This window comes from Salmo salar, chromosome 25 (genome assembly GCF_965601325.2).
Source record: "Salmo salar chromosome 25, fSalSal1, whole genome shotgun sequence".
NCBI classification, from domain to species: Eukaryota; Metazoa; Chordata; class Actinopteri; order Salmoniformes; family Salmonidae; genus Salmo; species Salmo salar.
Genome location: NC_138315.1, coordinates 26,622,903 through 26,648,146, shown reverse-complemented (window position 1 = coordinate 26,648,146; position 25,244 = coordinate 26,622,903). Strand labels below are relative to the sequence as shown.

Below are 25,244 nucleotides of genomic sequence, written 5' to 3'. Positions count from 1 at the left end.
TGTGTATATACTGTATGGGTGGATGTGTGTGTGTGTGTGTGTGTGTGTGTGTGTGTGTGTGTGTGTGTGTGTGTGTGTGTGTGTGTGTGTGTGTGTGTGTGTGTGTGTGTGTGTGTGTGTGTGTGTGTGTGTGTGTGGAGGGAAAGTTTGTGAGTGTGCCTGTGTGTGTATGTGTGTGTGTGCATGCATGCGTGCGTGCGTGCGTGGACGTGTTTAACTATTCTTGTGGGGACCAGAAGTCCCCACAAGAATAATAGACTGTCACATTCTGACCTGTAAAGGTGTTGTTTGTTAGTGTTTAGTATGGTCAGGACGTGGCAGGGGGTATTTTGTTTATATGTTTCGGGGATTGTTAGTCTATGTGTATAGACAAGGGGTGTTTGATTAGAGTGGTTTAGAGTTTTGGTATATGTTCTATGTTAGGGCATTTTCTATGTTTATTCTAGTCACTCTGTTTCTATGTGCAGTTTTGTTCTTGACCTTCAATTGCTCCTCGTTGCTTCTGATTGAAGGTCCTATAATTAGGGGTGTGTTTGTATTGTGGATTGTGGGTAGTTGTATTCTGTTTTGTGCTTATCACCTGACAGAGCTGTTAGTGTCGTGTCCGTTAATTGTATACGTGTTTCATTTGTTTCTCCTTCTTCAATATTAAAAAAAGAAGATGAGTATACACTTCCCTGTTGCGTCTTGGTCCTCCACACACGACATTCTTTACATAGACAAACAAAAATCTGTCCAACTGGGGATGTTTTGTTAATCCCACGAGGTCAAATGCTATTTCTAGGGGGTTTAGGGTTAAGGTTAGAATTAGTGTTACGGTTAGAATTACGTTAAGGGTTAGTGTTAGGAGCTAGGGTTCATTTTTGGGTTAGGAGCTAGGGTTAGGTTTAGGGTTAGGGTTAAGGTTAGGTTTAAGAGGGTTTCTGTTTATGCTGGTATCAAACATTGGGTTGCACGGGCCTATTGCAGCTTTCTGCCCTGTTTCTGTATTATACATCCGACCGGTCTGGAGAGGGTGAGAGAACATGAAAGGCTGAGAGCTCCGAGGGGTCACCAAAACAGTTCAACAACAGGAGGAAGACAATTATTGATAAAGTGCTGAGGATAAAAAAAGTTTAATAAAAAAAAAGGTATATAATAAAATCATAATAAAACATGCAAACTGGATCAATTAAATAAATAATTAAATAAGTACATAACTGGAAACCCCCCCCAAAGGATGAAGGGATTAAGTGCTCCAAAGATAAGTGCTATGTTAAAGTGCTTGATATTATACAATTAAATATAAAATATAAAAAAGACAAAACCAGATTGAGCAAATAAATACATCATTTTCTATTGAACTTCCTCCTCGTGTCGGTGGCCCCTCCAGCTCTCACTAACTCCCACAGTCAATGCTTTATCCTACTCTTTACCATTCATACCAAGTGGAGCCAAGGTCGGTTTCGCTATCCACCTGGATTCAGCTGCTCTTCTCTGGCCTGTGGTCTCCAGACCGGTAATGCAGAGGGAGGTTGTAGGGTGGTTTTGAAAGTGTTTTACCAGTTGTGTTTGTAATATGTTTTTTTCATTGCACAGAGGTGCTGTTTGAGGCATGTCAAGACTGTGTGACTGGTTTCTCCTATAGAAATGTTGTGGCATAATGTGCATGTTATGGCATTGATAATGTTGGTGCTCTGATTGATCATGAGTTGTGGGATAGGACTGGAGCTTTGTGCATGTGGATTGTGAATGTGTGGAAGTTGTCGATAGTACTGTTGTTTAGGAGGTGGTTTAGGAGTGGGTTTATTGGAAAATGTTGCATAGACTAAGAGATCCCTTAGGTTGGGGTTTCTGCAGAATGCTGATATAGGTCGGAATTCCTGGAGTGGGGGGAATGTACGTTGTGTTTGGGTGAATGTGGCTTTGAGTCTGGAATGAAGGAGTCTGTTTATGTCTGAGAAGGTGCTGATGGGGGTATAATCTGTGGTTCTGTATCTGTTGGGGGGATAGGAACACGGGGTCTGGGAAAGGTCTGAGGTTGGAGGACAGGGATAGGATGGTGGGGATAGAGATATGGACCCAGAATCAGGAAAGGGTTAAGATAAGGTGTGGGCTGTTAGTCCAGGTCAGGAGTCAGTGCCTGGTCCAGACTTTTGCAGGGAAAGTTATGTAGGTTAGGGTTAAGGTTAAGGTTGGGGTTGGGGTTAAGGTTAGGATTGGGGTTTGGTTTGGGATTAGGGTTAGGGTTGGGGTTGGGGTTAGGGTTGGGGTTAAGGTTAGGGTTAGGGTCAGGGTTGGGGTTGGGTTTGGGGTTAAGGTTAGGGTTGGGGTTGGGGTTAGGTGTGGGGGTTAAGGTTAGGGTTGGGATTAGGGTTAGGGTTGGGGTTTGGGTTAGGGTTGTGGTTAGGGTTGGGGTTATGGTTAAGGTTAGGGGAATCAGGCATTCTGTTCTGGGTGAGGCCTGCCAATGTGTTAGGGTTGGGGGATCAAGCATTCTGTTCTGGGTGAGGCCTGCCAATGTGTTAGGGTTGGGGGGATGAAGGATTCTGTTCTGGGTGAGGCCGGCCAATGTGTTAGGGTTGGGGGGGATCAGGCATTCTGTTCTGGGTGAGGCCTGCCAATGTGTTAGGATTGGGGGGGATCAGGCATTCTGTTCTGGGTGAGGCCTGCCAATGTGTTAGGATTGGGGGGGGATCAGGCATTCTGTTCTGGGTGAGGCCTGCCAATGTGTTAGGATTGGGGGGATCAGGCATTCTGTTCTGCGTGAGGCCTGCCAATGTGTTAGGATTGGGGGGGATCAGGCATTCTGTTCTGGGTGAGGCCTGCCAATGTGTTAAGATTGGGGGGGATCAGGCATTCTGTTCTGGGTGAGGCCTGCTAGTGTGTTTGCCTTTATGTACCTCAGTGACCGCTTTGAGTATCCCCTCTTCCACAGTGCACTAAATAGGGTCTGTGTGGCCGAATGAAAGTCTTTCTGTTGTGTACATAGTCTATGGAATCTAATGAGTTGTGATTTGACAATGCCAGTGTATGTTTTGGGTGATAACTGGAATAGTGGAGTAGGGCGTGTGTGTCTGTGTCCTTGAAATATACTTTGTTTGTAAAGAGACTATGTGCGTGTCAGTATCTGGAGACAAAAAGGGTTCTGTCCAGGAAGTTGATTGTATGTGGGTGGATGACATATTTAACTGTTATGGTAGGATGATGGTTATTGAGTATTTCAATGAATGTTGTGAAATGTACCAGATCATGTTCCCACACTCACATATCATCCAGGTATCTTCCATAAAACATGGGACGCAATGGGCCTTTAGACAGGACTCTCAACTCCCAGTCTGCCATATCAATAATAACATAGGCCGGGGTGAACTTTTTACCCATCGCCGTCCCATAAATGTGTACGTACTGTAGTGTTTATTATTAAATGTGAAACCATTGTTTCTTAAGCCAAGTTCTAGAAGCTGTAGGAGGTGTGAGTCTGGTCTATATGGATCTGGATATCTCCGGAGTGCAGATTCCACTGCTGTCAAACCTGACAAGATATCTATGTTGGTGTAGAGATAATCTATATCTAAAGTGAATATGTATGCATGTGCTGGGACTGGAATGTTGTGAAGTGTGTCTATGAAATGGTATGTGTACTTAAGGTAGCTAGGGTGATTTTGTGAGATGGGACTGAGGAAGTAGTCAATGAATTCGGCTGCTGGAGAGGACACAGTCCCACAGTATGACACAGTAGTTGTTCCCTTCAGGACCTCAACAGGGACTGTTCAGGTATCTGGTGCTTGATGGATCTTCGGGAGGAGATAGAAGAGTCTCTGTCTGGGTAATTCTGGTCCATCTAGATATTATCTTTGTCTATGTGTAATGTATTTCTTTCTGTAGAGATCTGATATTATCTTTGTCTATGTGTAATGTATTTCTTTCTGTAGAGATCTGATTTTGTCTATGTGTAATGTATTTCTTTCTGTAGAGATCTGATATTATCTTTGTCTATGTGTAATGTATTTCTTTCTGTAGAGATCTGATATTATCTTTGTCTATGTGTAATGTATTTCTTTCTGTAGAGATCTGATATTATCTTTGTCTATGTGTAATGTATTTCTTTCTGTAGAGATCTGATATTATCTTTGTCTATGTGTAATGTATTTCTTTCTGTAGAGATCTGATATTATCTTTGTCTATGTGTAATGTATTTCTTTCTGTAGAGATCTGATATTATCTTTGTCTATGTGTAATGTATTTCTTTCTGTAGAGATCTGATATTATCTGTCAGATTTTTATTGGTGTCTGGATCTGTGTAGAAGCAGGGATAGGAGTATAATGTTGTGTACGAGAGAGTTGTCGGTGGGCTTCAGAGAGGTACTCTTGGTTGTCCATAATAATGATCTTTGTCTGCTGGTTTTCTGGTTATATGTTTGTGTTTCCTTACTTTAGCTAGGCCTTGTCTTTCTTCTAGAGTGATGTTCTGTTTTCAGGTTATGGTGGAGGTACAGAATTCTCTGATGATTTGGGTTAATGTTAGGTTTTTAGGTTAAGGTTAGGGTTAAGGTTAGAGTTAGGGTTAAGTTAGAGTTGGGGTTAGGGTTAGGGTTAGAGGTTAGGAAAATAGGATTTTGAAGTGTGTCCCCACAAGGTTAGCTGTACAAGACTGTGTGTGTGTGTGTGTGTGTGTGTGTGTGTGTGTGTGTGTGTGTGTGTGTGTGTGTGTGTGTGTGTGTGTGTGTGTGTGTGTGTGTGTGTGTGTGTGTGTGTGTGTGGGAGAGAGAGAGAGAGGGTAAAAGTCCAGAGGGTGACAGACAGTGCAGATGACAATACGGCTGGTCTCTATTATGTGAGACAGCCTCACACAGCAGCGGTTGACACAATGTCAGATAAGCTGTAGAACTAAATGTATATGTCTGTCTGAGCGTTGAGAGGCTTTGTAGTCTCAACATGGGCCCCGAGCAGCTATAAGCTGCCTAGCTATTCTGCTCAGTTAAACCACAGCCTCTGTAAAATAATGTTAAAAGCCACTTTACCAAACTGGCATGCCCCACAGTACTATCAGTGTATTCTGGTACTCTGCTGTCAACATATGTATGAAGGTTTTTCCCCTGACAGCCTTTATCTGTCTAGTAGCACTTTCCTCATCCTGCGTCACCCCCTCTCCACCCCTCTTCAACCTGCGTCACCCCCTCTCCACCCCTCTCCACCCCTCTTCACCCTGCATCACCCCCTCTTTACCCCTCTTCACCCTGCGTCACCCCCTCTCCACCCCTCTTCACCCTGCGTCACCCCCTCTCCACCCCTCTTCACCCTGCGTCACCCCCCTCCACCCCTCTTCACCCTGCGTCACCCCCTCTCCACCCCTCTTCACCCTGCGTCACCCCCCTCCACCCCTCTTCACCCTGCGTCACCCCCTCTCCACCCCTCCTCACCCCACAGTGTCTCCCTCACTATCAGATCACCCCGACAGTCTCCTCAGACTGCCTCAGATAGATGAGCAGTGGATGGCATGCTCTGTCTGCATCAAATGGCAACCTATTCCCTAGTGCCACTAGGGCTCTGGTCAAAAGTAGTGTTCTATATAGGGAATGGGGTGCCATTTGGGATGCAGTCCTTCCCCCTGGCTCCAGCTTGTAGTAAATTAGCAGTCATTACTGCCCCTTCTCTCTCTGCCCATACATAGCTTCATTCAGCTCAGCTCTGCCTTCAGATCAGGAGGTTTCGGCAAACTGTTTTTCACTAGGCCTTTGTTTGGGTCTGTGTTGTAAGCCAATATGGCATCTCTCTGCTGTGCTGTTTATTTCTGGACATCATCCTAGAGGGGGATGCTGTTGCATTGGGCCTTTATAACTTCTGTGTTACTGTCCCCTCTTCTTGTCTTTTCTGTCCTCCTTGTTCATTTCCTCTCGCCACACTCCCTTCTCTCATGTGTTCCCCGTCCTCCTCCTCCCCCCTACCCCCAACCCCCCACCTCCTCCCCCCAGAAACAAACTGTCTGTCATGAAATCGTAAATCCATTTGCTCGGAACGGTTAGTGGCGTTTTCTTCCTTTTCCCCACGAGAACAAAAGCAAAGCGCTATCAATTTATCAAGAGCAGAGTAAAACACAAGCCCGTGCAGGGACACACACACGGATTCACACACACGCACACACAAACATGCACACACTTTTGGCCTCAGAGCTAAACATTATTCACACTGCCTGCCTGCTCCTCTCGCTCCCTCTCGGTCTCCCTCTCGGTCTTTCTGTCTCTCTCTGTCTCTCTCTATGTCTGTCTCTCTCTCTCTCTCTCTCTCTCTCTCTCTCTCTCTGTCTCTCTTTCTCTCTGTCTCTCTCTTTGTCTCTCTCTCTGTCTGTCTCTCCATCTGTCTCTCTCTATGTCTGTCTCTCCGTCTCTCTCTGTCTCTCTCTCTGTCTCTCTCTCTGTCTCTCTCTCTGTCTCTCTCTATGTCTGTCTCTCCGTCTCACTCTCCGTCTCACTCTATGTCTCACTCTCTGTCTCTCTCTCTGTCTCTCTCTCTGTCTCTCTCTCTGTCTCTCTGTCTCTATGTCTCTCTCTTTCTCTATGTCTCTCTCTCTGTCTCTCTCTCTGTCTCTCTCTCTGTCTCTCTCTCTGTCTCTCTCTCTGTCTCTATGTCTGTCTCTCTGTCTCTCTTTGTCTCTATGTCTGTCTCTCTGTCTCTCTCTCCGTCTCTCTCTGTCTGGCTCTATGTCTGTCTCTCTGTCTCTCTCTCTGTCTCTCTCTCTGTCTCTCTCTATGTCTGTCTCTCTGTCTCTCTCTATGTCTGTCTCTCCGTCTCTCGCTCTGTCTCTCTCTTTGTGTCTCTCTCTGTCTCTCTCTCTGTCTCGCTCTGTCTCTCTGTCTCTCTCTCTGTCTGTCTCTCTCTCTGTCTCTCTCTCTGTCTGTCTCTCTCTCTGTCTCTCTCTCTGTCTCTCTCTCTCTCTCTCTCTTCTTCTCTTCTTCTCCTCCATCCTGTTGCTCTCTAGCTAACCTCAGTTGTGGGAACATATATTTAGGGTAATTATAAGCCTTGGCTGGAGGCATGGTTGGTTGTTCTGCCGTTATTTGAACCAGTGTTGTCTGTTGGCGAGAGTGTCTCTTATCTCTTTACTATTGTGCGCTCATCCAAGATAAATTCCAATGTATGCATTTGTACTTACAAATTGCTAATGAATGAAAGCTGAACTTGTGTCTCTGTGTGTGTAGGCAGTCTGTCCTGGGGACAGAGAAGGAAGTGACAGTAGGGATTTGAAGAGATATTTACCTGTCCATCATGCCAATACAGTCCTGCAGTCTGGGTCCAATACACCTAGATGAGAGGGAGAAACAAAACAATGAATTAATCAGTCAATCAATCAATCAATCCCTCCAGCGTCCGTCTCAGTGTCTTGAATCTGTGCTATAGCTCCTAGACCTGTGTCAGTGTCAGTATGTTCTGTCCACAGAAAGAACCCAGCGATGACAGACAGTCACAGAGAAGAAGGGGTACAGAGACGAGAATCAGAGCATAAGGGAGTCAGGATACTGGATGGTGAAGCTCTTTGATGTAAAGAGGGTTGGGGGAGAGGGAACAGCCTGGGCTCAGAGCCATACGAAACATACTTTACGTATTTCTGAGCACCTCCAAGATGTGTGATACCTACTAATGTTGTAGTTACTTTAGACAGAAATGAAAGTAGGGAGGTTGGGCGTAAATCGAGACCGTCTAGCAATCCATAGGTTGCATGTTCGAGTCACTACAACTGTAGCATTTTAGCTAACCCTTTCCCTAATCCTTATTCAAAACGTAACCCAATTCACCTAACCCACTATGTAAATTCACCTAACCTTTGTCGTTTTAGCTCCCCTAACCTTTCACGCAAATGATCATAACCTTTGTGGTTAGTCCACCTAAACACCAATGTAAATTCTCCCCGTTATTCTCCTTTGTTGTAACGATGCAACAAGCAACCTGGTCTCAGATTAAGACGTATAATAGATACTATAATACTATGACAACTTACGCCATCCAATTCGTATGCTATTGTACAACCAGGCAAGACGTATGATACTATACATCCTCTAATTCATATGATATTGTATGACCGCTATTCCATTCATAATGTAATCTAACGTAACTAAATATATCATACTAAATGGAGTGTCACATACTTACATACAGAATAATACGAATTGCCCTGATAGCACTTTGGCGGGAGAGGAAGAGGGGGAGTAACAGAGATGATCTCTGAGTCTGTTTGAGTGACTGAACTGAAGGGCAGTCTGGGAACAGTTATTTTGACAAAGTGTCAAGAGGGCATTTCCACGGATACACTCATTTCCATTATATTTTGTAACAATGTTGTTATGGGTATATGGAGTTGTGATGTGGCTGTCTGCCACTCATGAGGAAATAGAACACAAGACGTGTGGGGCCAGCCCGGTGGACTGACTGACTGCAATACCAAATGATATCTGTCTCCTTCCTTCTGCTGCTAAATATTACATCGCAGGCTTCACAGCACTCAGAGAGCAGAGAGAGAGCGGAATCTCTTTTGCAGCCTTTCTCTCTCTCTGTCTCTTTCTCTCTCTGTCTCTCTCTCTCACCTGGGTATTTTGCAGTTCCTGTGGGTGTGTGCGTACGTGTGAGTGAGTGAGTGTGTGTGTCTGGAGACACTGATAAACATTGGCTGGATATGGGAACACCGAGTTACAAGGGGTCAGCACCGAGGGGAGCATAGCAAGGTGTGTGTGTATGTGTGTGTGTGTGTGTGTGTGTGTGTGTGTGTGTGTGTGTGTGTGTGTGTGTGTGTGTGTGTGTGTGTGTGTTGTACTGTGGATGAAATAGAGCATGACACAGATATTGCTTTCCTCTGGTTATCATGTTGACCTTGGCTTTACAATGGGGATTAGTCTGCCCTTGTCTTGCCAGTGAAACAAACAATGTAGAAGTAAATGAACAGTATTCTGTCCTCCCAGGGTCATTAGTCATTCAGACTGCTGATGTGATACGCAACCATGCACACAACAACAAAAACGTGCACACGCTGCAGAAAGCCAAAACACAGACATACAGTGCTTTGGAAAGTGTTCATACCCCTGGAATTTTTCCACATTTTGTTACGTTACAGCCTTATTCTAAAATGGATTTAAAAAAAATCCTCATCAATATACACACAATACCCCATAATGATAACGCAGAAACAGGTTTTTAGATTTTTTTAGCAAATTTATAAAAAATAAAACACTGAAATATAACATTTACATAAGTATTCAGACCCTTTACTCAGTACTTTGTTGAAGCACCTTTGGCAGCGATTACAGCCTCGAGTATTCTTGGGTATGACACTACAAACTTGGCACACCTGTGTTTTGGGAGTTTCTCCCACTCTTCTCTGCAGATCCTCTCAAGCTCTGTCAGGTTGGATGGGGAGCGTCGCTGCACAGATATTTTCAGGTCTCTCCAGAGATGTTCGATTGGGTTCAAGTCCGGGCTCTGGCTGGACCACTCAAGGACATTCAGAGTCTTGTCCCAAAGCCACTCCTGCATTGTCTTGGCTGTGGGCTCAGGGTTATTGTCCTGTTGGAAGGTGAACCTTCACCTCAGTCTGAGGTCCTGAGCGCTCTGCATCAGGTTTTCATCAAGGATCTCTCTGTACTTTGCTCCGTTAATCTTTCCCTCGATCCTGACTAGTCTCCCAGTCCCTGCTGCTGAAAAACATCGCAGCATGATCCTGCCACCCCCATGCTTCACCGTAATTATGGTGCCAGGTTTCCTCCAGACGTGATGCTTGGCATTCAGGCCAAAGAGTTCAATATTGGTTTCATTAGACCAGAGAATCTTGTTTCTCATGGTCTGAGAGTCTTTAGGTCCCTTTTGGCAAACTCCAAGCGGGCTGTCATGTGCCTTTTACTGAGGAGTGGCTTCCGTCTGGCCACTCTACCATAAAGGCCTGATTGGTGGAGTGCTGCAGAGATGGTTGTCCTTCTGGAAGTTTCTCCCATCTCCACAGAGGAACTCTGGAGCTCTGTCAGAGTGTTCTTGGTCACTGGGTTCTTGGTCACCTCCCTGACCAAGGCCCTTCACCCCCAATTGCTCAGTTTGGCCGGGTGGCCAGCTCTAGGAAGAGTTTTGGTAGTTCCAAACTTCTTCTATTTAAGAATGATGGAGGCCACTGTGTTCTTGGGACCTTCAATGCTGCAGAAATGTTTTGGTAACCTTCCCCAGATCTGTGCCTTGACACAATCCTGTCTCAGAGCTCTACGGACAATTCCTTCGACCTCTTGGCTTTGTTTTTGCTCTGACATGCACCGGTGTGTGTCTTTCCAAATCATGTCCAATCAATTGAATTTACCACTTGATTGGAGTCCAATCAATTGAATTTGAGTCCTATTCAAGTTGTGGGAACATATCAAGGATGATCAATGGAAACAGGATGCACCTGAGCTCAATTTCGAGTCTCATAGCAAAGGGTCTGAATATATATGTAAATAAGGTATTTCTGTTTTTTTATTTTCAATACATTTACAAAAATGTCTAAAAATCTGTTTTCGCTTTGTCATTATGGGGTATTGTGTGTAGATTGATGAGGAAAAACATTAATTGAATCCATTTTAGAATAAGGCTGTAACGTAACAAAATATGGAAAAGTCAAAGGGTCTGAATACTTTCCAAATGCACTGTACACAATGGAAAACAAAAACACAAATTCAGTTCACGACGCCCCCCCAAACACACTCACAGCCAGCCCCCACACACAAAACCCCACATATACACTCAGTGTGAACCTTACCCCTGCGTGCAGTTGGAGTGACAGGGATGGCACTCGTTGTTGGCCTTGGCATATTTAAAGATGAAGCTGTTGGCCCCCTGAAGGCCATCAGGACACTTATCCACACAGTTAGGACCGTCTTTAAAGTGGAGACACTTCACACAGTGATCAGGACCCTGAGAGAGAGAAGGAGAGACATACACTGTGTAAAAAACATTAAGAACACCTGCCTTTTCCATGACATAGGTAAAATCTATGATCTCTTATTGATGTCGCTTGTTAAATCTACTTCAATTAGTGTAGATGAAGGGGAGGAAACATGTTAAAGAAGGATTTTTAAGCCTTGAGACAATTGAGACATGGATTGTGTATGAGTGCCATTCAGAGGGTCAATGGGCTAGACAAAATATTTAAGTGCCTTTGAACAGGGTATGGTAGTAGGTGCTAGGCGCACCGATTTGTGTCAAGAACTGCAACGCTGCTGGATTTTTCACGCTCAACAGTTTCCCGTGTGTATCAAGAATGGTCCACCACCCAAAGGACATCCACCCAACTTGACACAACTGTGGGAAGCATTGGAGTCAACATGGGCCAGCATCCCTGTGGAATGCTTTCGACACCTTGAAGAGTCCATGCCTCGACGAATTGATGCTGTACTGAGGGCAAAAGGGGAGGGGGGGTGCAACTCAATATTAGGAAAGAGAGGAGAGCAAGCAGAGACAGGGGACAAAGAGAGAGGGGGGTTAGAGAGCTAGAGAGGTAGATAGAGAGAGACAAAGAGAGAGATGAGAGATGAGAGAGGGAGGGATAGAGTGAGAAAGAGATAGAGAGAGAGAGAGAGAAAGAAAGAGAGAGAGAGAGAGACAAAGAGAGAAAAAGAGAGACAAAGAGAGAAAAAGAGAGACAAAGAGAGAGATGAGAGATGAGAGCGGGAAATAGAGAGAGAGAGAGAGAGAGAGAGAGAGAGAGAGAGAGAGGAGAGAGAGAGAGAAAGAGACAAAGAGAGAGATGAGAGATGGGGATAGTTAGAGGGGGAGAGATGACGGGAGGAGCGAGAGAGAGATGGGAGAGAGAGAAAGATGAGAGATATGATAGTAGAGGAGAGAAGAACGTGGGAGTGAAGGAAGGAGGGAGAGGGGGGAAGACGAGACGCATAAAACACCAGCAAGCAGGGCCGGAGATAATAACCATCCATCACAGCACACACAATGACCATAACAATCAGCACAGACACAATTTATGGGGGTAATATGGGCTAGAAGAGGCAGGGGAGCGGCGGCAGGGGGGAGGGAGGGAGGGACGGATGGAGGAGAGGGAGGGAGTTCAATGTATGGGCCTGCATGTGCATCAATAAAGCCCAACAGGCAACAACAGCCCTTAAGGTGCAGAACAGATCAGACACAAATAAATATGCATGGGTATGTGGAGGTGTTTTGTGTACATATGTATGAGTGGGCGTGAGAGGATGTGTGTGTGTGTGTGTGGATGTGTGTAGGCATACATATGCAAATTGAGGCTCTTCATAGATATCACAATGAAGCCGGTCCTCCATCAGTTGTTTGACGACTCTCATACCCATGGCTGTGATAGGCTCTACTATAGCCAGTAACCCCATCTCATCTCACAACCAAACACAGTGCATCACGAACCACCACAACATACCGCACCCCTGTTGCCAAAACACCCATTGTCAATGCTGCAGTCTTGTATGTGTCCTGTGTGTGTGTCCATGCCTGTGTGTGTGTTCCCCCTGGGTAAGCCGTTGTGCTGTGCTGAAGCTGCTCGCTGGTCGTAAAGGTAATTCACGTGTGTCGTCTCCCATAGACAGTCCTCTAACAGAGCTCCATATAAAAGGCTTTCCCTGGCTACCAGCGATACATCATTACCAGGGATTTATACTGGGGCCAACACAGCACACCTCATATATCGACTGCAGGGGTTAGACAAGGCCTCAAAGTATAAGTGCTGATCAAGGATCAGGGCCCTCCTGTCCATGTAATCTTATTCATTGTGATTTATTAGGCAAGACTGATCCTAAAGCAGCACTCCTACTGTGATATGCTTTAAACATCTGGCTCCAGGGCCCATATCCATAAAGTATCTCAAAGTATCTCACTGTCTATTCATTATAGATGTAATAGGCAAAACTGAATCTAGATCAGCAGTCCAACTGAGACACTATGACTGTGGGCTCATACTGCAGAACCCCACTTCAGCCTGTATAACCTTGGGGCCCAATTCAAAATCACACAATAATGATGGCGTGTCAATGACAGTTACTCTACAGTGAAAGGCACTATCTGCAGGGTCAATTACATAGCTACATAATGGCTAGCTCATACAGAGATAAGAGCATTTTGTAAGAGCCTATGCACATAGAGATACCATACGACTACAGGCGTGTATTTCCATCTACATGCAAGCTTTAACACTGAGGAATAAGCCAAACAGCTCCCCCAGCTTCTCCAACATACTTCTCTTGTATCGCTAGCTAGTGTCCAACAGTGTAGATCATGTACATCATGCCAAGGAGAGAGAGAGAGACAGAGAGAGAGACAGAGAGACAGAGAGAGAGACAGAGACAGAGAGAGAGAGAAGAGACAGAGAGAGAGACAGAGAGAGCGAGAGACAGACAGAGAGAGAGAGATGCCCGTTAATCAATTAGCAGGCTGTGACAGTCCATCTGGGACAGAGGACCCATCTGAACAACATATGGCTAGAGGAGAAATGAGGGGAGGAGGGGAGAAAGAAGGTAGAGGGTAGGCCAAATCAAACTTAAGCCAGCCGATCCTCCCTGTCTGTAGATCTCAAGGGATTGGAGAAGTATAAGCAGCATGGTACGTGCTAGGGCTGAGGATGACCAGGGATATCACAATACTTAGGTGCTGACACGATATTTATTGCGATTCTCAGGATTCTATACAGTATGTATTGCGATTCAACACTGCGATTTTATTGCGATTTGATGTTCCAAACATATTGCTCTTTATATGTCTGCTACAGAGAGACGAGAAGCATGAGAAAATTCGTTTTGATCAGTAACGGTAATAAAAGTGCTGAAAACATAGTGTCTCACTATTTAAAAAGAAGATGGAGAACAAGCTATATGATGAAAAATACCGGAGTTTTGGCACCGGTACAGCCGACTAGGGTTACGGGGAAAAAAATAGTTACTCAGAGTCAAAGTTTCGATATAATATTGTCTAAAATAATATCGCAATATGTAACTGTATCAATCTTTTCCCCATCATGTGTACCTCTCTCGCTCTTTCTTTCTTTCTGTCTCCTCACTCACTATCTCTCTCTCTCTCTCTCTCTCTCTCTCTCTCTCTCTCTCTCTATCTATCTATCTATCTATCTATCTATCTATCTATCTATCTATCTATCTATCTATCTATCTATCTATCTATCTATCTATCTATCTATCTATCTATCTATCTATCTATCTATCTCTCTCTCTCTTTTTCTCTATCTATCTCTCTATCTCTCTCTCTACTATATCTCTCTCTCTCTCTCTCTCTTTCTCTCTACTCTATCTATCTATCTCTCTCTCTCTCTCTCTCTCTATCTCTCTATCTATCTATCTATCTATCTATCTCTCTTTCTCTCTATACATCTCTCTTTCTCTCTATACATCTCTCTTTCTCTCTATACATCTCTCTTTCTCTCTATACATCTCTCTCTGTCTCTCACTTACTATATCTCTCTCTCTCTCGCTTTCTCTCTATCTATCTATCTCTCTCTCTATCTCTCTCTTTCTCTCTATCTATCTCTCTTTCTCTCTATACATCTCTCTCTGTCTCTCACTTACTCTATCTCTCTCTTTCTCTCTGTCTCTCACTCCCTCTATCGCTCTCTTTCAATACCTGTGTCTGTCTCTGTCTCCCCCCCTCTCTCAACTGCCTATCCTGAGTGTGACTGACATGATTACATCCTCCCTCCATCCTTAGAAGGCATTAGCCATGGTGATCAAATCAGAGCAAAAGGTGGAATGTAATGTCATTGCTATGGTTTCTGTTGTCATAACATGACTGATGTAATCCTTTTGTCTATCTACTCCACTATGTTTCCATCACAAAAGGTTTAGGAAGAACCTGCCTGGTGGGATTAACAGTAAAGCTCTGTGGTCATGTATAGTAGGCCTAGTCATGCTGTTAGATGTTATATAGCTTGCCTCCCAAGGTGCATTTTATTCCCGATATAGTCCCTCAGGCCCCCTTCAAAGGTAGTGCACTAGGGAATAGGCCTACTATACATGACCACTTTACTGTTAATCCCACCAGGCAGGTTCATCCTAAACCTTTAGTTTGTCTTAGAGCAGGCCTATGAACATAACTCTCCATCTCTCTTTCTCTCTGTTTTATATTGGCTAAGAGCGTTGTGGACATAAGTTAATGTCTCTCTCCAACTATGTCTGTTTTAGATTGGCTAGGAGCATGCCCATGAACATAAAATCTCTCTCTCTCTCTCACTCTCTCTCTCTCTCTCTCTCTCTCTCTCTCTCTCTCTCTCTCTCTCTCTCTCTCTCTCTCTCTCTCTCTCTCTCTCTCTCTCTCTCTCTCTCTCTCTCTCTCTCTCTCTCTCTCTCTCTCTCTCTCTCTCTCTCTCTCTCTCTCTCTCTCTCTCTCTCTCTCTCTCTCTCTCTCTCTCTCTCTCTCTCTCTCTGTTTGTTTTAGATTGGCTCAGTGCAGGCCCATGACATTATTAGTTCTAGGAAAAGAAGAGCCAAAAATCTAACCCTGCACCAGCTAATCTAGCCTTAATAACAATGAGCACATACCCTGGTGTAACCCAAATCCCTCGCAGTGCTTACTCTGGCCTGTCTGTCCCATAGACTCACACATACTCCATAGACTCAACAGAGGCCCTCGGAAAGGGACCTGCAAGCCATGTTCCAAACCATACAGAACAGAGCTCTGACCACTGCACAATGTCTCCATTTTTTTTAATACTGGGCACATGGGGGCAAGCAGTATTCTGACTTCAGTTACATACGTAACTCAAATTGTCAATTCATTATTTACCCAATCTTCTAAGTTGCACATATTTATCTCAACTCTGAACTAAGCACATAAGTGGTTGTGTGTGTGTGTGTGTGTGTGTGTGTGTGTGTGTGTGTGTGTGTGTGTGTGTGTGTGTGTGTGTGTGTGTGTGTGTGTGTGTGTGTGTGTGTGTGTGTGTGTGTGTGTGTGTGTGTGTGCCAGCGATTGGGCACAAGGTATCCACATGTTCTACCACTCCACAGAGTGGTAGACAAGACTCAGAAATCACACATGAAAACTTTGTGTGGCCTTGAGTGTGTGCTTGTGTGTGTGTCTGCATGTGTGTGGCGTTGAGTATATTGTGTGTAGTGAGATTGAAGAGGGGTGTTGACTTAATAAACTATCAAGATGACAGGCAGAGCAGAGAGCAGAGAAGTGAAGAGAGAAGAGAAAAGAGAGCAGGGAGAAGAGAGCAGGGAGAAGTGAGAAGGGAGAAGGGAGCAGAGAGAAGGATTGCAGAGAGCAGGGAGAAGCGAGAAGGGAGAAGCGAGAAGGGAGAAGGGAGCAGAGAGAAGGGAGGAGGGAGCAGAGAGCAGGGAGAAGGGAGAAGGGAGTAGAGAGCAGGGAGAAGCGAGAAGGGAGAAGGGAACAGGAGGAGGGAGCAGACAGAAGGGAGAAGAGAGAAGGGAGCAGAGTGCAGGGAGAAGGGAGCAGAGAGAAGGGAGCAGTTAGCAGGGAGAAGCGAGAAGGGAGATGGGAGAAGGGAGAATGGAGAAGAGAGAAGGGAGCAGGGAGAAGAGAGAAGGGAGAATGGAGAAGGGAAAAGAGAGAAGGGAGCAGGGAGAAGGGAGAAGGGAGTAGAGAGAAGGGAGAATGGAGAAGGGAGGAGGGAGAAGGGAGATAGGAGAAGGGAGAAGAGAGAAGGGAGAATGGAGAAGGGAGGAGGGAGAAGGGAGATAGGAGAAGGGAAAAGAGCGAAGGGAGCAGGGAGAAGGGAGAAGGGAGAATGGAGAAGGAGGAATGGAGAAGGGAACAGTGAGAAGGGAGAATGGAGAAGGGAGCAGTGAGAAGGGAGAATGGAGAAGGGAGCAGTGAGAAGGGAGAATGGAGAAGGGAACAGAGAGCAGGGAGAAGCAAGAAGGGAGAAGGGAGCAGAGAGCAGGGAGAAGCGCGAAGGGAGAAGAAAGAAGGGAAAAGAGAGCAGGGAGAAGCGAGAAAGGAGAAGGGAGCAGAGAGAAGGGAGCAGAGAGAAGCAAGAAGGGAGCTGGGCGAAGGGAGAATGGAAAAGAGAGAAGGGAGAATGGAGAAGGGAGCAGGGAAAGGGGAGCAGGGAAAAGAGAGCAGGGAGAAGAGAGCAGGGAGAAGAGAGCAGGGAGAAGGGAGCAGGGAGAAGAGAGCAGGGAGAAGGGAGAAGGGTGAATGGAAAAGAGAGAAGGGAGAAGAGAGCAGGGAGCAGGGAGAAGGGAGAAGAGAGCAGGGAGCAGGGAGAATGGAAAAGGGAGCAGGGAGAAGGGAGAAGAGAGAATGGAGAAGGGAGCAGGGAGAAGGGAGCAGGGAGAAGGGAGAAGAGAGAATGGAGAAGGGAGCAGAGAGAAGGGAGAAGGGAGCAGGGAGAAGGGAGAAGAGAGAATGGAGAAGGGAGCAGAGAGAAGGGAGAAGGGAGAATGGAGAAGGGACAATGGAGAAGGGAACAGGGAGCAGGGAGAAGGGAGAAGAGAGAAGGGAGAATGGAGAAGGGAGAAGGGAGCAGGGAGTAGGGAGAAGGGAGAAGGGAGCAGTGAGAAGGGAGAATGGAGAAGGGAACAGAGAGCAGGCAGAAGCGAGAAAGGAGAAGGGAGAAGGGAGAAGAGAGAAGGGAGAATGGAGAAGGGAGAAGGGAGCAGGGAGTAGGGAGAAGGGAGAAGGGAGCAGTGAGAAGGGAGAATGGAGAAGGGAACAGAGAGCAGGCAGAAGCGAGAAAGGAGAAGGGAGCATGGAGCAGAGATAAGGGAGAAGGGAGAAGGGAGCAAGGAGAAGGGAGAAGGGAGAAGAGAGCAGGGAGAAGGGAGAAGGGAGAAGAGAGCAGGGAGAAGGGAGCAGGGAGAAGGGAGAAGGGAGCAGGGAGAAGGGAGAAGGGAGCAGGGAGAATGGAGAAGGGAGCAAGGAGAAGGGAGAAGGGAGAAGAGAGCAGGGAGAAGGGAGAAGGGAGAATGGAGAAGGGAGCAGGGAGAAGGGAGGAGGGAGAATGGAGCAGGGAGAAGGGAGAAGGGAGCAGGGAGAAGGGAGGAGGGAGAATGGAGCAGGGAGAAGGGAGAAGGGAGCAGGGAGAAGGGAGAAGGGAGAAGGGAGAAGGGAGCAGGGAGAAGGGAGAAGAGAGAATGGAGAAGGGAGCAGGGAGAAGGGAGAAGGGAGAAGGGAGCAGGGAGAAGGGATAAGAGAGCAGGGAGAAGGGATAAGAGAGAAGGGAGAAGGGAGCAGGGAGAAGGGAGAAGAGAGCAGGGAGAAGGGATAAGAGAGAAGGGAGAAGGGAGCAGGGAGAAGGGAGCAGGGAGAATGGAGAAGGGAGCAAGGAGAAGGGAGAAGGGAGAAGAGAGCAGGGAGAAGGGAGAAGGGAGAATGGAGAAGGGAGCAGGGAGAAGGGAGGAGGGAGAATGGAGCAGGGAGAAGGGAGAAGGGAGCAGGGAGAAGGGAGGAGGGAGAATGGAGCAGGGAGAAGGGAGAAGGGAGCAGGGAGAAGGGAGAAGGGAGAAGGGAGAAGGGAGCAGGGAGAAGGGAGAAGAGAGAATGGAGAAGGGAGCAGGGAGAAGGGAGAAGGGAGAAGGGAGCAGGGAGAAGGGATAAGAGAGCAGGGAGAAGGGATAAGAGAGAAGGGAGAAGGGAGCAGGGAGAAGGGATAAGAGAGCAGGGAGAAGGGATAAGAGAGAAGGGAGATTGGAGCAGGGAGAAGGGAGCAGGGAGAAGGGAGCAGGGAGAAGGGATAAGAGAGCAGGGAGAAGGGATAAGAGAGAAGGGAGAAGGGAGCAGGGAGAAGGGAGAAGAGAGAATGGAGAAGGGAGCAGAGAGAAGGGAGAAGGGAGAAGGGAGCAGGGAGAAGGGAGAAGGGAGAAGGGAGAAGGGAGCAGGGAGAAGGGATAAGAGAGCAGGGAGAAGGGATAAGAGAGAAGGGAGAAGGGAGCAGGGAGAAGGGAGAAGAGAGAATGGAGAAGGGAGCAGAGAGAAGGGAGAAGGGAGAAGGGAGCAGGGAGCAGGGAGAAGGGAGAAGGGAGAAGGGAGCAGGGAGAAGGGAGAAGAGAGAATGGAGAAGGGAGCAGAGAGAAGGGAGAAGGGAGAAGGGAGCAGGGAGAAGGGAGAAGGGAGAAGGGAGCAGGGAGAAGGGAGAAGGGAGCAGGGAGCAGGGAGCAGGGAAGGGGGAAGGGAGAAGTGAGCAGGGAGCAGGGAGAAGGGAGAAGGGAGAAGGGAGAATGGAGAAGGGAGCAGGGGGAAGGGAGAAAAGAGAATGGAGTAGGAAGCATGGAGAAGGGAGAAAGGAGAAGGGAGAAGGGTGCAGGGAGAAGGGAGAATGGGAGAAGGGAGCAGGGAGAAGGGCGCAGGGAGAAGGGAGAAGGGAGCAGGGAGCAGGGGGAAGGGAGAAGGGAGAAGGGAGCAGGGAGAAGGGCGCAGGGAGCAGGGAGCAGGGAGAAGGGAGAAGAGAGAATGGAGCAGGGAGAAGGGAGAAGGGAGCAGGGAGAAGGGCGCAGGGAGAAGGGCGCAGGGAGCAGGGAGCAGGGGGAAGGGAGAAGGGAGAATGGAGAAGGGAGCAGGGAGCAGGGAGCAGGGAGAAGGGAGAAGAGAGAATGGAGAAGGGAGCAGGGAGCAGGGAGCAGGGAGAAGGGAGAAGGGAGAAGGGAGCAGGGGGAAGGGAGAAAAGAGAATGGAGTAGGGAGCATGGAGAAGGGAGAAGGGAGAAGGGAGAAGGGAGCAGGGAGCAGGGAGCAGGGAGAAGGGAGAAGGGAGAAGGGAGCAGGGAGCAGGGAGAAAAGAGAATGGAGTAGGGAGCATGGAGAAGGGAGAAGGGAGAAGGGAGAAGGGAGCAGGGAGCAGGGAGCAGGGAGCAGGGAGCAGGGAGAAGGGAGAAGGGAGCAGGGAGCAGGGAGCATAGATAAAGGTGGTGAATGATCTCCTTGTCTAGACAGGAGATGAACGCAAGGACAAGGAGCATCATAACACAGCCTGAGACAACACTTGAGAGTCCACTGGGACACACACATTTACAAACTCACTCACAGATATATGGAAACACACAATCACGTACGCACACACATTCACACACACATTCACACACACACACACATTCACACACCCACACACACACACACACACACACACACACACACACACACACACACACACACACACACACACACACACACACACACACACACACACACACACACACACACACACACACAGTCACACAAAGACAGTATTGCTTAACACATGTCAGGATTTAATTTAACATGGAATAAAATAAATAGTGAAGCTCGCTGGCACACTTTAACTGAGAATACAATGAATTATGCTTCGAGGGCAATCGAAGGCCTAGTCTGGATCTCAAATTACACCCTACGTCCTATATATTGCCTTACTTTTGATCAAGGCCCATAGTGCTCCGGTCAAAAGTAGTGCACTATATATCCGGAACAGAGTGCCAATTGGGATGCAACCCTTGTCTTTGGTCACAAGTGATTTCAGTTTATGGTAGGGACAGAAAAGAGAGAAAGAGAAAAGCTCTAGAGAGACTTTATTAATGGACACAGTATGATTCATGTTTTTGCTGATGGCAGCTATTTGGAAGAAAAGTCTGTCTACTGATAGTGGTAGGTGAATGTTTCTACCAACTCAACTTCCAACGCTCTGGGTAATGTAATGTAGGATAGTGTTATGGCACACTGAGTACGCTATAAAGGATTTCTTGGCATAACCATATAATACATATTATTATTTATTGTCTGTAGTATTAAGTCCGAATGTGCAGGAGTGAGGATAATTTAACAGTGCATGTCATGAATGCTTGAGGATGGTTCTATGCTTGAGGATGGTTCTATGTGTGTGTGTGTGTGTGTGTGTGTGTGTGTGTGTGTGTGTGTGTGTGTGTGTGTGTGTGTGTGTGTGTGTGTGTGTGTGTGTGTGTGTGTGTGTGTGTGTGTGTGTGTGTGTGTGTGTGTGTGTGTGTACGTATGTGTTAGACTGTGTCTCTAGAGGATCTTACCGGGCCATGACAGGTCAGGGAGTAATCATCTGCTCTCTCACACTGGGCATCACACTCCACACACACCGAGCCGTTGGCATACTCACGCACCTCCCTGAAAACCAGAGATGGAGAGAGGGAGGGGGGACGGAACACGAGGAAGGGTGAGAGAGAGGGGGGAAACCAAGGGAGGTAGAGGAAGATGAAGGGAGGTAGGGGGAGACGGAAGAAAGGAGGAGAGAGGCAGAGAGGGGGAAGGAGAGAGGGGGAGAGGGGAGAAAGAAGGAGGGAGGCAGGGGGAAGATAGAGGGAGAGAGAGGGATACATTGGGGAAAGTGAGAAAAAAAAGAAGTGTGTCAGATACAGACTCTACAGGAAGGGAGGCGAGCTGTGCTCCACTGTGCTCCACTGTGCTCCTCAGTGCTCCTCTGGCTCTGTTTAGAGGAATAGCTGGAGGGGTTTCATGGTCTCAGGCGCTGCAGTCACTGTACTGTGGTACCCCCACTCTTCCATTGTGTATACTGTACACAACTAGCAACAGCCTGCTAAGATGGCTGACATGAGCCTGGACATGAGCCTAGACTACTGCAGATGGAAATTAAATGAGAACTGAAAACTAACAAAAAGGATGGGTGCATCCGACATTGTACCCTATTACCTATATAGACCATATAATCCCCATATGCAGTGGTCAAAAGCAGTGCACTATAAAGGGAATAGGGCTCTCTTTCAGATGTAACCAATGTCTTTTGCCTAAATTATAAAAAGAAATACATACTACATACAGTTTTAAGTAAAAGACAACAGTGATCAATTACATCGTACATTTCTCAAACCTCAATCAATCGCCTTCATCAATGTCAACATTAGTTGAAACTGCTAAATATTTAGATAAATATTTAACCAATAGCTACCTGGACTATCTGCATTAGCCCTTTTTGCATATACGTTGCTGTTTACTATCTATCCTGTTGCCTAGTCACTTTAACCCTACCTATATGTACATATCACCCTCTATGACCTGTATATCCCAGCACATAGACTCGGTACTGGTACCCTGTGTATATAGAAGTTATCTTTACACAATGTGTATTTATTCCTCATGTTATTATTTTTCTATTATCTCTCTCTCTGCATTATGGGGAAGAATTTCACTGTTAGTCTACACCGGTTGGTTACGAGCATGTAACTAATAATATTTGATTATATTTGATTTGAGGAAACAATCAATGTGTGTGTATGTGTGGAGTGTGTGTATGAGTGTGGCATCTGGTGTGTGTGTGTTTGTGTGGTGTGTGTGTGACATCTGGTGTGTGTGTTTGTGTGGTGTGTGTGTTTGTGTAGTGTGTGTGTGTGGCGTGTGGTGTGTGTGTGGCGTGTGACGTGTGGTGTGTGTGTGTGTGGCATGCGGTGTGTGTGGCATGTGGTGTGTGTGTTTGTGTGGTGTGTGTGTTTGTGTAGTGTGTGTGTGTGTGGCGTGTGGTGTGTGTGTGGTGTGTGTGTGTGTGTGTGTGGCGTGTGGCGTGTGACGTGTGGTGTGTGTGGTGTGTGTGGCATGCGGTGTGTGTGGCATGTGGTGTGTGTGTGGCGTGCGGTGTGTGTGTGTGTGTGTATGCATGTGTGTGTGGAGGAGGTGGGCTTTTATATCTCATTCTCCTGTTTAATTTGGCACAAGGTCACTGGATGAAGTCATGGGCTTATTTAGCGTTGAGCATGCACTGCACATGCTGAGAATGTTCAATCTGATGTATTCCATGACGTTACACTACACCCTCCAGCATCCGAGCTAATTATCTTGGCTATATTGATACAATCACTTTAGTGTAGCATGGCTTTCCAGCTAATGCTAACGGGTGTTCCATACTTTCAAAAATCAATTAACTAAAGTGGTGTCTTGTTCCTTTTTCACAACATTAAAATCAGAAGTCACTGGTGGGGCTTGAAAAGTCATTAACTAACAGACAAAATATAGCAAAGAGATTTAGCTTGGCACCCTTTAACATTAATGTGTGTGGGTGTGTGTGTGTGTGTGTGTGTGTGTGTGTGTGTGTGTGTGTGTGTGTGTGTGTGTGTGTGTGTGTGTGTGTGTGTGTGTGTGTGGGTGGGGGGGGGCGTGCGTGCGTGCGTGCGTGCGAGTGTCTGCCTTTAATACTAACGGGAGGAACAAGAGAAACTCTGGTGTATGCTGTGGGCAGACATGGGTTCAAGTACTATTTCAAATAATTTTGAATACTTAATCTGAGCATTACTGAGCTTGTCTGTGGCAATGGAAGCAATAGAATAATCTGAAAATGTGCAAACCCCACCCATCTGGCACTACAGGCAGGCTAAAGCAATGCTAAAACTTTAGAAAGATTTCAAATGTTATTTGTACCCAGGTCTGGCTGGGACAATATGTGTGAGGAGTAAGTCTGTGTGGTGTTTCCTCCCTCTTTAATAACAAAAGGAATACCTCCATGGGACCTGAAATCAAATTAGGATTAATTATGCTTTATCCGGTCAATACAATGCCATGCAGGGTGGCACGGGAGGTAGGTCTTTGTCTGGTAAAGCTATGATTTAAATGGGTTATGGTTTAACATGTCCTTTATGTTAGCTTAGTCTCCCGTGGTTCTTCATAGGGTTTAGCTTCTCTATTGCCTAAGTCTCTCTCTCTCTCTCTCTCTCTCTCTCTCTCTCTCTCTCTCTCTCTCTCTCTCTCTCTCTCTCTCTCTCTCTCTCTCTCTTTCTCTTTTTGTTGTAGGACAGAGGCACAGCACTTAACACCTCTGTTCTAACACAAGACCTGGAGGACAGAAACTTTTAGGCAAAGACCTCACTTCCTCACGGGAGGTCCAACCTAAATCTCCACTATAACAATTCTACTTTGTGTCTGTGTCGTCATCTTTTCTAGCAAACCTGTTGTGCTGACTCAGTCACTCAAAATAGACAATTACCTTCAAGACAGAGACGTTAGGAAATGCAAAATATATGTTTTTCCTTCTAGATAGTGCCCCACAGTGAACAAGACATTGTCTCAACCAGTCCAAAGTTTGGACCCACCTACTCATTCAAGGGTATTTCTTTATTTTTACTATTTTCTACATTGTAGAATAATAGTGAAGACATCAAAATTATGAAATAACACATATGAAAACATGTAGTAACAAAAAAAGGGTTTTTATACTTGAGATTGTTCAAAGTAGACACCCTTTGCCTTGATGACAGCTTTGCACACTCTTGGCATTCTCTCAACCAGCTTCACCTGGAATGCTTTTCCAACAGTCTTGAAGGAGTTCCAACAGATGCTGAGCACTTGTTGGCTGCTTTTCCTTTACTCTGCAGTCCAACTCATCCCACACCATCTCAATTGGGTTGAGGTCGGTGATTGTGGAGGCCAGGTCATCTGATGCAGCACTCCATCACTCTCCTTCTTGGTCAAATAGCACTTACACAGCCTGGAGGTGTGTTTTGGGTCTTTGTCCTGTTGAATGATAGTCCCAATAAGCGCAAACCAGATGGGATGGCGTATTGCTGCAGAATGCTGTGGTAGCCATGCTGGTTAAGTGTGCCTTGAATTTTAAATAAATCACTGAGAATGTCACCAGCCTAGCACCCCCACACCATCACACCCCCTCCATGCTTCACAGTGGGGAACCACACATGTGGAGATCATCAGTTCAACCTACTCTGCGTCTCACAAAGACACGGTGGTATTCAGACTAAAGGACAGATTTCCAACGGTCTAATGTCCATTGTTGTGTTTCTTGGCCCAAGCAAGTCTCTTCTTATTATTGGTGTCCTTTAGTAGTGGTTTCTTTGCAGAATTTCAACCATGAAGGCCTGATACATGCAGTCTCCTCTGAATAGTTGTGTCTGTTACTTGAACTCTGTGAAGCATTTATTTGGGCTGCGATTTCTGAGGCTGGAAACTCGAATGACCTTAACCTCTACAGCAGAGGTTTCTCTGGGTCTTCCTTTCCTGTGGCGATCCACATGAGAGCCAGTTTCATCATAGCGCTTGATTGTTTTTACGACTGCACTTGAAGACACTTTCAAAGTTCTTGCCATTTTCTGTATTGACTGACCTTCATGTCTTAAAGTAATGCTGGACTGTTGGTTTCTCTTTGCTTATTTGAGCTGTTCTTGCATAATATGGACTTGGTCTTTTACCAAATAGGGCTATCTTCTGTATTTCACCCCTTCGTTGACACAACACAACTGATTGTCTCAAATGTATTAAGAAGGAAAGAAATTCCACAAATTCACTTTTAACAAGGCACATCTGTTAACTGATATGCATTCCAGGTGACTACCTCATGAAGATGTTTGAGAGAATGCCAAGAGTGTGCAA

At 46.3% G+C, this 25,244-nt stretch overlaps 1 protein-coding gene across 1 annotated transcript in view; it reads right to left on the bottom strand.

Annotated features, from left to right (window-relative positions):
- erbb4b (erb-b2 receptor tyrosine kinase 4b) overlaps positions 1-25,244 on the bottom strand; it is a 483,415-nt gene that overhangs the window by 70,090 nt on the left and 388,081 nt on the right. Inside the window, exons 14-16 of the mRNA XM_014173740.3 lie at positions 20,933-21,026; positions 10,745-10,899; positions 7,237-7,281 (exon numbers count right to left, since the gene is read on the bottom strand). Of these exons, the coding sequence (XP_014029215.3) occupies positions 7,237-7,281; positions 10,745-10,899; positions 20,933-21,026 (294 nt within the window). The remainder of the gene's footprint in view (positions 1-7,236; positions 7,282-10,744; positions 10,900-20,932; positions 21,027-25,244) is intronic.